Source organism: Tiliqua scincoides, chromosome 12, assembly GCF_035046505.1.
Source record: "Tiliqua scincoides isolate rTilSci1 chromosome 12, rTilSci1.hap2, whole genome shotgun sequence".
In the NCBI taxonomy this organism is placed as follows: domain Eukaryota; kingdom Metazoa; phylum Chordata; class Lepidosauria; order Squamata; family Scincidae; genus Tiliqua; species Tiliqua scincoides.
In genome coordinates this window covers 17,490,752-17,505,468 of record NC_089832.1, presented here as the reverse complement: position 1 = coordinate 17,505,468, position 14,717 = coordinate 17,490,752, and the positions used below count along the sequence as shown (strand labels likewise).

At 42.3% G+C, this 14,717-nt stretch overlaps 1 protein-coding gene across 1 annotated transcript in view; it reads left to right on the top strand.

Moving 5' to 3' along the window:
- ABCB7 (ATP binding cassette subfamily B member 7) overlaps positions 1-13,917 on the top strand; it is a 47,016-nt gene extending 33,099 nt beyond the window's left edge. Inside the window, exons 9-17 of the mRNA XM_066640078.1 lie at positions 41-215; positions 2,686-2,843; positions 3,717-3,880; positions 4,005-4,134; positions 4,930-5,101; positions 9,308-9,411; positions 10,961-11,068; positions 12,782-13,001; positions 13,610-13,917. Coding sequence (XP_066496175.1) covers positions 41-215; positions 2,686-2,843; positions 3,717-3,880; positions 4,005-4,134; positions 4,930-5,101; positions 9,308-9,411; positions 10,961-11,068; positions 12,782-13,000 — 1,230 coding nt within the window. The 3' untranslated portion in view covers position 13,001; positions 13,610-13,917. The remainder of the gene's footprint in view (positions 1-40; positions 216-2,685; positions 2,844-3,716; positions 3,881-4,004; positions 4,135-4,929; positions 5,102-9,307; positions 9,412-10,960; positions 11,069-12,781; positions 13,002-13,609) is intronic.
- The last annotated feature ends 800 nt before the right edge of the window (positions 13,918-14,717 follow it).

Genomic DNA, 14,717 nt, shown 5'->3' with positions numbered 1-14,717 from the left:
AAAATGGGCTCTGACTATGTGTTTTGTTCCCACTTGCTAGTATTTCAATAATGAGAAATATGAAGCCACACAATATGATGGATTTCTGAAGACTTATGAAAACGCCTCTTTGAAGACCACTTCAACCTTAGCTGTGCTTAATTTTGGACAAAGTGTTATATTCAGCGTTGGTCTAACAGCCATCATGGTGCTGGCAAGTCAGGGAATTGTTGCAGGTAACCCATATGTCAGACTTTTTTAAAAACCAACATTGCTTATGTATTTGGATCAGATTATATACAGGGCCAAAGCATGGAAGTCTTAAATGGCAGTGAGTGTACTAAATGAGTGGTCATTTCAATGTTGCCTGTTTTGCAAACATCCCCTTCAGGTTCCTCTTGAGATGGTTCTTTGAGCAGATCACTGTTCTAGGTCTGTGTTTCAGTCTTGAGAAGTTTTATCAGGAACACCCATCAAGTGATGGGTGCAGAGTAGATTCTGCTGGTTGGTCATAGAAATTTTGTGGGTAGATCATTGGATGCATGCTGACATTGGGTGAAATGGAAGATGTGGCACCGTAGAAAATAAGGTGTGTCAAGCAGAAATATAATTTTGTTGTAACCATGTTGAAATTGACCTGATGAGAAATTGCAGTATCCAGACATTCCAAAATGTTTGGTCTTACAAATCTCTTGAACAACTTGCCCTATGACTTCAAATATTTATTATCTATTTATTGTTCATATTTTTATACCGCCCTTCCTTCAAGTTACCCAGGGTAGTGTGCATAGTTTCTTCCTTTGATCCTCACAACAACCCTGTAAAATAGATTAGAGAATGACTGGCCCACAGATCTGTCCTATGGAAAAGGTTTTTTCTATTAGGAATAGTCATGTGGATTTCCTGGTAAGTTTGCTGTTGAAAACTGTTCAATATTTAAGTAGTTTTAGTGATGCTGCTATGTGTAGTTCTGGGGATAAGTCTGTAAATGATGCTGTCAAGAAGGGTGAATGGGGTCTAGAGTACCCTGTTTTAGTATGCAGATGTGTGAGTTGGTGACTGAATGGCTTTGGAGTAAGGGGGAATGTCCCTGCTGGTCCACAATTAAGGGAAGTCAGAATGAGGGAAGGCAGGGAATGTTGCCCAAGGTTGGATAAACATGATAAAATACAGATGTTTTACAGTAGTTTCACAAACTGGGCCGAAACCCACCAGTGGGTCGTGACCTGATTGTTGGTGGGTTGTGAAACTGACAAGCTGATCGCTAAAAAGGAAAATGTAATTGAGCTGTGAAACTGAGCTTCATTTGTGCGCTTGTTCCTGAGTAGGAAAACGTGCCCTGTTTCATTTCGAAGGGCAGGCTGAGAAGAACGCAATGCCACCAGAATGGTCCCTATTCGAAGAACACAAACCCCCTAAAAACACTCAAAGGAAGTCCCCCCCCCAGCTGACAAGGAAAATATATTGAACCCGATGGAAAGTAAAATGGAACAAAATAATGATTAAAGGTTGATCTGTAACATAGGAACATGTTCAATAAATTACAGCTAATGTTGTTAAGTGTTCACAGCTTTATGTAGGAATTATTTTTATTGGAATACTTGTAAAAATTTAACATGTACAAAAATGTGCTTTGTACAAGTGCTCCTAACTTGCTCAGCTAAAGAAATGAGATGTTGCATTGTATGTTATGCTGGAAGCGAAATCAGAATTAATAATAATTTTAATTCTGTTTTCACTTGCAGCCTGAGAAGGGTAAAATTTTTAGCTTTGGCTGTGCAAATAAAATTGAAATGAATTGGCTGAATTCATAACTTAATTTTTGGTTGGGGTTTGCTTTGTAAAGTGGTTTTGCTTTGTAAGCTTTATTAAATACACTTTTACCCTGTCTTTTTCCCCACTACCAGGGGTACCCAAGGCAGCTAACATAAAACCATCAATATAAAAACAAAATAAAACTGCAAAAGAGCCAGAGGCAATGGCTCGCTAGCCATAAAAACATCAGCAATAGATAAAAATGTGAAATATAGGAACCTAAACATCACAGCAGAGAAAAAATAAAGCAGTAATAAACAATGATAAAATAGTAAAATACAGCCCTCCAAAGTGGCATAAAAATGGACAGAACACATTTTTAAAAAAACCCAAAATACAGTAGAAGCAGCCCACCCACAAACCCCAATCCAAATACTGTCCACCGTTTTATCCGAAGGGGATCTGTTCCAGGACACCCCCCTCCCCACAGATATGCAAATCTTTAGCCACTTCCAGATTGACAAGAGAACCAGAAATGCCTTTCCCCCAGTGTCCATAGCATTCGCATTGAGTCCGATTTGTAGATGCCAGATCTGCCGATACCAGGGGTACACTGTAAGTTAGTGTTTGTAGAAATGGAACGTTTGCCACGGATAAATATGACACTGGGAAATTACCAGGGGTACACTGTAAGTTAGTGTTTGTAAAAATGGAACATTTGCCACAGATAAATATGACACTGGGAAATTTTCTGCCTGACTTCACCAATTACAACCTAAATTGTCAGTTAACCTTGATTTTTATAAGCAAGTGCAATGCAGAAGAATACAAAGTTCTAATTGGCTTGGCTGTAGTGTGGGATTGCTGTGACTGGTGTCCTAAGGACAGGACAAAAAGGAGGAGCATGTGACAGAGACATATTCAGATGTTTACCTTTTCTTTTTTATTAAGGTAACCTAACAGTTGGTGACCTGGTTATGGTAAATGGACTGTTATTCCAACTTTCTCTACCCCTGAACTTCCTGGGAACGGTCTACAGAGAGACGAGGCAAGCGCTCATAGACATGAACGCCTTGTTTACTCTACTTAGTGTAGACACAAAAATTAAAGTAAGTATCAGTCATAAAGCAGTTCTTCAAACTTTGCTAAGTATGTTGGAATGAAGGGGGGGGTCTCCTTGTGATGGTATTGTGCTTTAACTCAAGAACTAAATTGCTTCCAGAAAAGTAATGTTGTACAGTTGGCCCACAGTATCCACGGGGGTTCCGTTCCCAGACCCCTCTATGGATACCGAAACTCACAAATAACTGAATCTGTGGATGGGGGTCATCACTCACATCTGAGAAGTGGACTGAGGCCTGGGGAGGCCTCACAGCCTCCCTGGGTCTCAGACCACCTCCTGAATGTGACTGGAAGACTCTTTCAGGTGCATCTGAGAAGTACAGTGAGGCCCTTCTGACTTGGGTCTAAACCTTCATTGGGCCCAGTCTGCAAGCTCCAAAGATAAGGAAGGTACAGTGTTTAAGGAACCTCTGTTTCTTCTTTTAAAAGAGTGGGTTAGTGTAGTAGCTTTATTTTAATTTTGTGTCTTGAAAAGAGAGCTGTAGCTTTTTTCCCCTTAATGGCAAAGCTATATTTGTAATCTTTGGAGAGTGTGTCTGTGTGCACAACATGTTGAAGTCTTATTTTATTATTGTAATTAATGATGCAGAATTTATTGTGCAAAGCAGTCTAGAAGCCAGATGGTTACAGCACAAATCCTTGAATTTAAGGGAGAGGAAGGGAGAGATCCTTACCTGTGTGTGGCTAAAAGAGCCAGGTTTGGGGGAGTGAGTGAGTGGGGGATGTGTGTGTGTAGATCTCCTTCAGGCTCCCTTATTTGCCTCTTCCTCAATTTTGAATTCAATGAATGGTTTTTAAGTTGTTAAGCTCTTTGAAGTACCTTCTCAGCTGTGTGTAAAGCAGCACTCTTTTTTTAATAGGATAAGGAGCTGGCTCCGCCCCTGCAGATCACACCACAGACTGCTACCATCGCCTTTGATAACGTCCATTTTGAGTACCTTGAGGGACAGAGAGTTCTCAATGGCGTGTCTTTTGAAGTCCTTGCAGGAAGGAAAGTGGCCATTGTAGGAGGCAGTGGGTCAGGGTGGGTAAATGAACTTCCAAAATTCTGCATCATTGATTAAATTGATTTATAAAAAATGTATTGTGTAATTCTAAACAAGTAACCAGAACTGCAATTTTTCTCAATTCTTTTTTTTTTTTTAAAGGAAAAGCACCATAGTAAGGTTATTGTTTCGCTTCTATGAGCCTCAGAAGGGAGATATTTATGTTTCTGACCAGAATATCCGGAACGTCAGCTTAGAAAGTCTAAGGAAAGCTATTGGAGTTGTCCCTCAGGTATTGTGCCGCTCATATTTTAGCCTTGGTCCAGATATAGTGGCTGTATTTAAGGATTAGTAAACCATGACAGTAGTGGTTGCCCTGTTCTTGGTGGGCTTGTACTCTCCTTTATAGACTGAGCTCATTATTTGGGGATCTGACTGATCCCAGCTTTGCATCTTAATGTCCTGGTGCCACCCATGGCCTGGAACTTCTTATTAACATATTTTGGAAACGTAGTTGCTTGAAGGATCTTCATGGAAGATTCTAGACTAGGATGTCAAACTCATTCTGACAGTGAACTGAATAGCCATTAATGGTGCCTACTAAGGGTTGGAAATGGCATCATTAAGCAGGAAGTGATGTCATTAAGCAGATGATAGCCAGAAATAAGCACTTGGTTCTCATGTAGGAATTCATTAGCTGCAAATGACAGAAGAAAAATGTGCAAATCCTGTTCCTATTTTCAAGATATGAGAGAGCCCAGTTATCATGCAGATTGCCCTTTCAGAAGTGCCACTTCTGCCGAGGTGTCACTTCACAGCTCAGCAACTGAGAGGTAGCCTGCAACATGATGTCTCGGTGGAAGCGCTGCTGCTCAAAGGGCAGCCTGTGTGATAATTGGCCTCTCCCAGCACCTTGGCAGTGTCTCCTTCTCTTAAACCTCCTGGTCTGCCACCATAGCATTCCTTGAGCTTCCATGGGCTGGATTTTGACACTCTTAGACAATTTGTTGACTTTTTGACCAACCATCTGAATTGCCAATTGGTGTTTCATGTTTAAGAGGCATTGTTCTGTTTGCATGTCTCCTAGGATGCTGTCCTCTTTCATAATACCATCTTCTATAACCTCTTGTATGGCAACATCCATGCCTCTGCAGAAGAGGTCCATGCAGTGGCCAAGCTGGCAGGAATCCATGATGCTATTCTCAGAATGCCCAATGGGTACAGCACACAAGTGGGCGAGCGAGGTCTGAAACTCTCAGGTGAGTTAATAAACCTGCAACAGATCTCTGTGCTTAAACGCTCTTTCTGTCTAGCCCCAGGTGTGGCATCACCATGTGTACCTCACCAGAACTGTTGGTGATGTGATTTGCTTAGCGGTGAGGTAAATCCTGAGTTTAGCGTTAATGACAATCCATTTGCCCGGAAAACTCCTATTCAAGAAACTGTTTTAGTAGGTTGTGTTCTTGAGAATAGAGATTCTTTATCCCTCGTCTCCCACTCAAATACTGCTGTGTCTGCTGCAGTGTTTGACTAGATCTGAGATTATTCATGGCTGCGTCGTAGTTTAGATGTGTGATTGCATCTAATTGTAAACAGGAAGCTGTTACACGCACAGCTTTTCTAGGCTAAACAGGAGCTGAGGTAGCAGCTCGTGTTGGAAATGAAGTAATTTAAAAGTTTGGAATACTTTTATGAGCCTAATGCAACATGCTACTTGGGTCGGTGCAAAAGTGAAGATTTAATGGCAAAACTGGTACAAGGGGTAATGGTATAACGGAGAAGCACCTGCCTTTTTACTTTCCCCATTGACTTTGATATAGAACATCTAGGCTTCAGTTGAGGGTCACCTGAAATAAGACTGGGATTCTTTGGTAATACAAGCATCCCCCCCCCCCATATTCCCAGATCCCATATTTACAGTTTCAATTATCTGTGGTTCAAAAATTCCCCCTTCACGCAAATGACTTATCGGCCTGTTATTGCAGCCCTCCAGTCGCTGTTGCATGTCTTGCTGGCTCTTTGCAAATGCTAGCAGGAAACAGGAAGTGAATTGGAGGTCTGAAAATAATGTGATATATGGAATACATTACGTAACATATATAGGAATAGCATGATGTGTATAGGTGTATATCCTTGCAACATAAGACAACTCATTGGTTAAATGAAATGAAAACTGCCCCTTCTGAAGATTGCCAGATTCATGAATGGTTTCAAGTGTCTTGTTTAAAGCACGAGTCTTGCTGCAGCAGTGAATTTCCCACTTTGCTACCAGTAGCTATGTGCCCAACACTTAATATGATATCTGAACTGAAAGAGCTACCCCCCCAGTTGGAGAGCGGGCCTGCTATCCTGCCCCGGAGCAGATAAATCTGAGTTCCGTGCTTATGTGATTTAGACCAGATACAGTAAAAAAAACCAAAGCAGCTCAGCAGGCACAAGAATGCCAAGTTAAGCACCTCGCATGATGCAGCTTGAACAAGTTGCTTTATGAGTCCATGTTCCCAATGCCACTGTATGCTGCTCAGAAGAGACAGGCCAGATGCTTACTAAAAATCCTCCCAAGCAGAAAGTGAGCTCAGAGAACCAGCCTTATGCCACTGCTTGCTCAGCGGCTCCTAGATCTGCTGTAGACCCACAGTCTGAGCAGTTCATTCCAGGGGAAAGCCACTAAGTTCTTCTGCACTTCCAGGTGACTTGCCTCCCTGTTGTCACTTCTGCTGCATGTGCTTGCTGGGGAATTGGGGCTGAATGTTGCTAACATTGGGTTGAACCCGGGTGCCTAATATTTGGCCTCTCTGAAGTGTTATAATTTGCCCAGTGGGAGATCCTGGGTCCTTGTGGATCACTTATGGTAACCTGAGACTGTGTCCTATATCCTTATATATGTCCTTTTTCCTACTATATCACAGTAGGAAAAAGTTTTTCCTACTGTGCAGGGGATCTTTAAAAAAAGGACTGAGAGCATTTCTGTTTACCCCAAGTTTATATGGGTAGACGTGTGATAGCAAGCACCCAAGGAAATCTGTAAAAGCTTATTTTTGTGATTACCTAAATGTTAAATCTAAGGAGGGGATAGAGCAGTTTGTTCATCCATGATTTAAATAACAGGCACTCTGTATATAAGCTCAGCATTGACTATGGTAAAGGTCCTTCAGATTCCTTGCAGGGCTTTTCATTTCTTAAGTGGATATTGCAACCACCCAGTAGCTCAGATTGAAAGTCGACCCTCTACTTTAATGAAGTGTTTCACTTTTCATTAAATTGAGTTATTCTAGGTAAAATCATAGTAAATAGGTCACTGTTGTGGCCCTGCACATTCCCCATTTACTACTCCTAATACAGTCATGTCGTAGGCATTGTATATACAAAAGTCACTGTAAAGTGCATTTGGTAGATGAGCATTGTTCTCATTTCATCAGGCTGGAAATCAGTGCCAAATAACTGTTATAATGAAGTGCTTAAGCAGTGTGTTTATAAGGCTAGAGAAATTGGGTTGCATACTGCTGACTGTGTACCCAGTAAAATGCTTTGTGCCCCAAACCTAAAGGTTACACTCTTTGGTGTCCATTCCCACATGGTCATAATTTTGCAGGATCACAGCCGCGAGGATGTAGATAGACCTCTTTCTATACAATTTTAATGTCTTGCTCTTACCTGAAGTATGGAAACATGCGTGCAATTATAAATACTTTTTTTAAAACAGCTACCAGAGCTGTACAAGGCGATGTGGAGCAAACAATAAGCAATAATTGTGTTTCAGACATGACAGAATTGTGATGCTAAAACATATAAACCCTCCCCCTGTTCAGACGTCGCACCCTAACCTTTGGAATGTTGGGAAGCAGACAGTTTCACTTCTCTTTGCCTTTCCATTTTGGTCCTAGTTCTCTGTAGTTGTTGTAAGTTGCAGTTTTCCTGAACATCACAGGAGGCAATAGGCAAAGGGAGGGAACATGGGACAGATTGCGCTCGGATCCAAAGCAAATTTGTCAGAGAATCCATAGTTAGACAAACGTTATGCTTGCAGCAGTTGTAGGTTGTATGAAATTGCCAGATATAGTCGCAGTTGCTCTTGGGTGTCTTTAGACGCAGTTTGGTATAAGCTAAATTTAGAATATATATGAAAATGGGAACACTTGTCATTCATAACTATCTGTGCACAGATTTTACTCTGTTTCTTACACGCTTTCTAAGTAGGCATTTTGTCATGTCTCAAATGGTCCTCAAGGCCTGTGTGTTCCCAGAACCCTTGTACCCTTGGTATTTGCAGGGGATCTGTTCCAGCTCCCCCCCATGCCGAATTCTGCAGATAATTAAATCCATGGGGATATTCAAATCTGTGGATGCTGAGACCGCAAATAAGGAGGGCCCACTGTGTATGGTTCTGCATACCTGTGTGTGCTTTGGTAGAGATAGGATGAAGTACTTTTCATGGTTTTTTTGGTCACGAGCGATCTGTGAAGACTGTTAAGTGGACACATGAGAGGACCCAAGGAAAGGCCATGTTTTGGGAGGTCCTTCCAGCCTTTCCGCAACACTGGCAGTAGCAAAGGCAACCCACTCAGAGGAGGTTTTTCTAACAGAGAGAGAGAGAAAAGCAGGAATTGCATCTTGGGTGAATAGTTCAATTTCTGCTTATTGCTCAGCTTCAGCAGAGCCACTTAAGGCTCAAAGTGAAATGAGATTATTATCCTCCTAAAGTGGTTTGCTAAAACAAGTCCTTGTTCGTTAGGACGGCACATCCCCAAGTATATGAAGGTATTAAATGGAAGTCTTGTCAAATCTTTGGAACGCAGCACAGGAAGACAGCCGCATATATATACCCTTAATTACCTGCATGCCTTCAAGATCTGCAGTGGGTTTTAAATTTTTAAAAACAAACTTGAATGTCTAATAGCAAAAAGTCTTGTCTGAAGGAACCTGGAAAAAAACTGGCCTGATAAAATAGGATGTGATGCAGAAGCTGCTCGTTTGGGTTCTGCTTCTCAGTGCCAATTCTGCTTGTGTCTGATTCACTGATGGCTGGAATGTTGGTTACTTTGGAGTGCTATTCATCCTGGACCAACCTACCTAACACTGAGAAACCCTCTCTGGATGCAGCCTTACAAGTAGTTTACCTGTGATAAAAGGTTTCTGACAGATATTTTGTGTGCCTGTTTGCTTTGTCAGAACAACTCACCTTCACTATGGTTTGGCTTATGATGTTCCAGGACTGTATGAATTTTATTTCTTTCTCTATTTATACTTATGCCCGAGGCTCCTCCAGGGAACTCAAAATGTTGGGGGAGCTGAAAGCAATAAAGGAGCAAAAGTAGAGGGCGTGTATAATTGTGGGAGATGGGATGTAATAATCACTTGGTGGGTGATGAAAATATGCGAAGATGCAGGTTGCTTTTGCTTTAAAGTTGCATTCAAGGCCAAAAAAAAAAAATCTCCCGAGATTTGTTTCCTCTTATGTTTTTCAGGAGGAGAAAAGCAAAGGATTGCAATAGCTAGAACCATGTTGAAGAATCCCCCCATTATCCTGTACGATGAAGCGACTTCATCTTTAGATTCAATTACGGAAGAGGTAAACGGAGCTAGAAGCACTCAACGTTTGTCCTGCTGCTACCTTTTTACAGATGTGAGAACAATCCCGTCCAGTTCTGAATTGACTGTTGTGTGATATCCTGTTTCTCACAAAGCCGTTGGGGATTGCCTAACAAACTGTGCGGCGCGAGGCCTTCAGCTCCCAAAGGAGCCGGTCAGGTTCCCCTTAACGTTCATGAAAATGAGGCATCTAAGTGATGGTTGCATAATGCAAATAGGAAAACTGTTTTTCCTCCTTGGAGCGTCTTTTACCAAGATGCAAGTCAGGTGCACATAACCCTCTATTTGGTATCCATTTATATTCACTTCACAGGTCGGGCGGTAAAACATCAGGATGTTGTGACACAGATGTCATGGTCTTTCCATAGCAGCTGAATCAGACTTCATAATGGCTAAATGCTGAAATCTCTGCACCAACAATAATTTCCTAAACTAATCTTCTTGTCTCTGCTGAAAGCTGGGAAGCAGGTTGATTTGCTGACTCTCTCTGCTCACGTGAAGCAGCATGGAATACCTGTTGACCTCCAGCCATGAGCTTGCTGGGCTGCTGACATTCAGCTCAGGGTCCCTTACAGGGTGTGGAAGGTGATGGTGCACCTGTCAGAAGTTGTCTCCTTGGATTTCGTTCACAGATTGCAATGTGAATTCCTCATGAATGTTCTGCTTGTTCCTTGCTTTTCATTTTGCTGTATTTATTTATTACAAGGTTGTCAAACGATGCTGAATGTTTACACAGCACAGCTGCACTTTAAAAGCAGCTAGTATGAAATGACTTTCTCCCCCATAGTGTGCGCTGTGCAGTCTGAAGGGTAGTTTGTATTTAAGAGAAAACAAGATGTGTACACTGTCCTTTTAAGAGGGTTGCATCATAACTGAAGCAAGGAAGAATCACTCCTAACAAAGTTTTATATTTAGAAATTAGGTTTTGGAAATCTAGCAAGCCATCCCACCTGTTCTGATTGCCTACATAGCAAGCCAGATCGGTGCACCAGAAAATCAGCTCGGGTGTGGTGGTGGAAAAGCCTTACTGGTCCACCCCGCAGCCTCCTATCTTTGCCCCCGACCTTTGCAGAAATTTGTACCAGGCAGCCGCTTCCGCTGCACATCACCCCAGAAGGCTTTGTGCCCAGGGGAAATGACTGCCCGACATAGGTTTCTGCAAAGATCGGGTTCTAAGATAGGAGGCTGTGGGGTGGAATGGTAAAGCTTCACCACTGCCACACTCAGATCACTAATCCCAGTATACCACAGGCCAGTTTGGAGACTACTGGTCTAGACAATATAAAAAACATGGTTGTCATGTCCAAGCATGTAAAATGTCAGTGCTAGAGGTTTTTTGCAGAGCGAACTGTACCTTAATTCTTGGAGTTCGCTTCTAAAACTTCAACCACCACCTTTTTCTTACTTTGTAGATTCGTAAAATTTATTTAAAGTATTCTTCTTCTTCAGTGTATTAGTTGATGTGCGTGTTTGCCTTCACCCCATCTGAAAGTCAAAATGTTCTAAGTTTTGTGTCTTTAATCTTACAGAACATTTTGAACGCCATGAGGGATATGGTTAGAAATAGAACGTCCATCTTCATTGCACACAGATTATCAACTGTGGTGGATGCAGATGAAATAATTGTCTTGGATCAGGTAAGACCCAGTTTCGGATTACACGTGTGTGTGCTTGCTTTCCTTTCAAGGGTACACAATTCACAATCCATTACACAGAATCATGCTGCCTTTCTTTAGAAACCGCCATATGGCCGGGGGGAGGGGGGGGATGGCAGTGAGAAAGAATACCTCCCAGCTTTCTTAGGGCCATTTCACAATAATGCATAGTCTGCTGTCACTGCCTGAGATTGTGTGTACATATTCATGTGTTCACATGAGTATAAGTGGGGGGGCACGTGTGTGTATGTATGTGAAAGAGAGAGAACTCCAAACATATCCTTTTAAGTGGATTATCGTTAATTAGTTTCACTGGGTGGCTTAGTGATGATTTTGCATTTTGCATTTCCTAAAACTTAATGCAATGTGTTCTTTATTGTGCTGGATTCCTAATGGCTCTGCAGTACGTGTTCTATTGTGCCAAAAGTGTGACCATTTTCCAGACATATACAATTTGCTTTCCAGCAAAAGAGAAAAAATCGAACAATAGAATCATGTCCCTATGGCTAGTCATTTGTGGACAAATCGTTCTAATTAGATAAGAAATGTGACACACCATTTTCGACTGTAATTCAAGATCTCCAGATCATTTTCCTTATTCAAACAAAAATTGTCCCACCTTTCTGTATGGATAGTCTGTTTCTGTTCTATATGGCATTTTGTTACTGATTTTTATTATTATGACTGGCTCATAAACTGAAAATCAGATTAGCTGTATTTTACGCTTGTCTGATTTAAACGCAAATTTATAATAATCAATTTTTTAAAAAAATTTTAAAAAGCAGATTTTACTGGCCAACCTATATGCAACAGGCCATAGGTCAGGTGTCTGACCTGTTTTTATAAATGATGCCAGAGTAAATATTGTCGAAGAAATACTTGTCCATTGGGCCATCTGTGTCCACAGGAATCCATTCCAAGACCCCCTGAAGTTGCAGAAATCCATGGGTACTGGAATCGGGGGGTGTGTGTGCGCGCGTGCATGGCACTGCAGTTACTCTACAGGCCACACCCAGCCCTCTGAAGCTTGTTCCAGCCTCCTTAGGAGGCCTCCCAGATCTGGTCACAAGTCATTTTGGGTTCGCACCGGTGACTTCCAGTCACATCTGGGAGGTGTTCAAAGGCTTGTGGCCTCCCAGTGCTTCAGAACCTCTGGACATTGCAGGTGCAAACCCAAAGTGGTTTCTGTCGCGTCCAGGAGGCGCTCTTCAGCAGGGGCTCAGAATCCGCAGATTCTCAAATTCAGGGATGCCAAGCTTGCGGATAAGGAGCGCGCACTGCATTTGCCTAACTTGTGCAGCTTAGAACTTGGCTTCCCTCAGAGAAGAATTTGGATTGCCCAGCCTTTTAATTTGGGGGGGGGGAGTACATAGATGTCATTATTACTTTATTAAAATCATTTTTATTTTGCCACCTTCCCCTTCCCTACTCCCTGCTGTGGCTAACAGTAACAAGCTGGAAATGTTATTGTGCTTGTGAGAGAAGAAGCTGTTGTGCACAGCCTTTTGCTTGTGAACCCAAGGATCCTAGGATTCTCCTAGTCTGAGCTTCAGTGGTTGGCGGCCCGCATCTCCCCTCTTTAAAATCCGGCTGGCTGCCTGTGCGATCCTTCTCTGGGCTGCGGATTGAAGCCCTTCCTACCCTGGAGAGTCACTACTGTTTGATCACAGTGTTCATGTTTTTTTTAAAAAACAGGGTAAGGTTGCAGAACGTGGCCGGCATTTAGATCTCCTGACCAGTCCCAGCAGCCTCTACTACGAGATGTGGCACACACAGAGCAGCCGGATGCTAAACAGACCCGATGAGCAGTGGGAGGGGAGGAGGAGCGATCGCCTGTCCAAGGAGGAGGAACGGAAGAAGCTGCAAGAAGAAATTATCAATAGCGTGAAGGGCTGTGGGAACTGCTCTTGCTAGCGTGAGCCCAACTTTTCCCTTTTGTGCCCCATCCCCACAGGTTTTGTGGTGATACAAGTTTGCACTGAAGCTGTTTTCTGCATTCTAACAGAATAAACAGTCATTGTTGGCATCCTATAAGAGGCTTTTCTCCATGGAACAAATTCCTTTAACCAAAGGACTTTATTTCTGCCTCTTGACACTTCTAACACTTAAAGATTGGTGGGAGCGTGTTGAAACCTTCTCAGTCTATCAGATTCGCACACCTTGCAGGAAAGATAGTCTTGGACACGTGTGCTGAGTCGTTCCCCCTTCTGATTGCTTGTAAGGCAACATAAATGCTTTTCTTCTGAGCTACACGGTGAAGTATTTGTATTGTATTGCTCTTCACCACTGATGGTGGGTTCAAGATGTTTTTATGTCGATTTTAACAAAAGCCAATCAACTCAAATGTGAGTGTGTGTAAATGGGGGGGGGGGGGAATTGAAGCCGCTGAGGTTATTTAACTGTGGGATTTGATAAAAATTTGTATCCTTTTTGTAAATAATAAAGGACATTAAGTCTGTAGTAGCCCATTCAAAGCAGAGATTTTTCCACTTGGTCTTTTAACAATTCTCATTTCTCCCACAGGAAGTACATATTTCTGGGAAGATGAAGATCTCAGAATTATGAACAATGTGCATCTTAAAATGACCTCAAGCGGGCAAAAAGATAAAGACCAATTCATCTCCACTCACTGCTGTTCCCAGAAATGCACAAGGAAATGATTCTCTTAAATACTAATGAGAAAATGCAAATATTGTCAGAGTTATTGTCCTGCCACTGAGTTAGATTTCTACAGTGGGGACAAAATGCCTTCAAACCTTTGGGCTCAGTATGAAGTGTGTATCATAGCTACGTCCAGCGATGTCTGGAAGTATTGATGAAGTGTGTGTGTGTGTGTGATAGAGAGAGACAGACAGACATGATGTGTTAGTACATGATATGATCTTGGTCAAACTGGTCATCTGATGAGTAACCTTTTTGTTGGGGACATAAAGCAAAAAAATCTTGCCAAAGTACAGTCCAGTTCAGAATTGCTTTCAGTTTAGGCTTCGTCTTCCAATTTTCTCTAACTGAACATGTCTGTTCCTTGAATTGGTGCAGAGAATAGCTAAAAAGAATGCAAATATATTTTTTTATCTGCCAGAAACAACTAATGGAAGCTTTTTTTGTAATTCCCTACCCCATTCCTGTAGCGCAGTGGTTCCCCCAGGTAAGGGGGAGTGGCAACTTGTGGAGACCCATAGGTAAAAGTGCCCATCACTTCCGGGCTCTTGCTGACGACACTAACTACAGGGAAGTAAGGAGTAGGGGTTTTACAGGGCTTCTTCCTTACCTGGTTCTTCTGAGTATTTGGTAGTGGTGGAGAGAACCTGGAAGTGACAGGCACCATTGCCTATGGGTCCTCCAGGTCCCAGTCCTGTCTTAAAGGGACAGGAGGTAGGGAACCACTGCTGTAGAGTCATTGTGAATCAATGGGAGGGAAGGGAGAGAATATTGCATCCGAGTCTGTCATTCAGAATCTGTCATTCAAAATGTGAAAATACTAAGCTCAAATGTTCATCTTCCTTAATGGACACGCACTCACATTTCAGAATCACATGTGTGCATGTGCCCCATTGTACGTCCTCTGCCAAAATAGTTTGCTGATTTGTTACAGTGTGGGGAGAAGAGTGCTGTGTATATGGGACACACC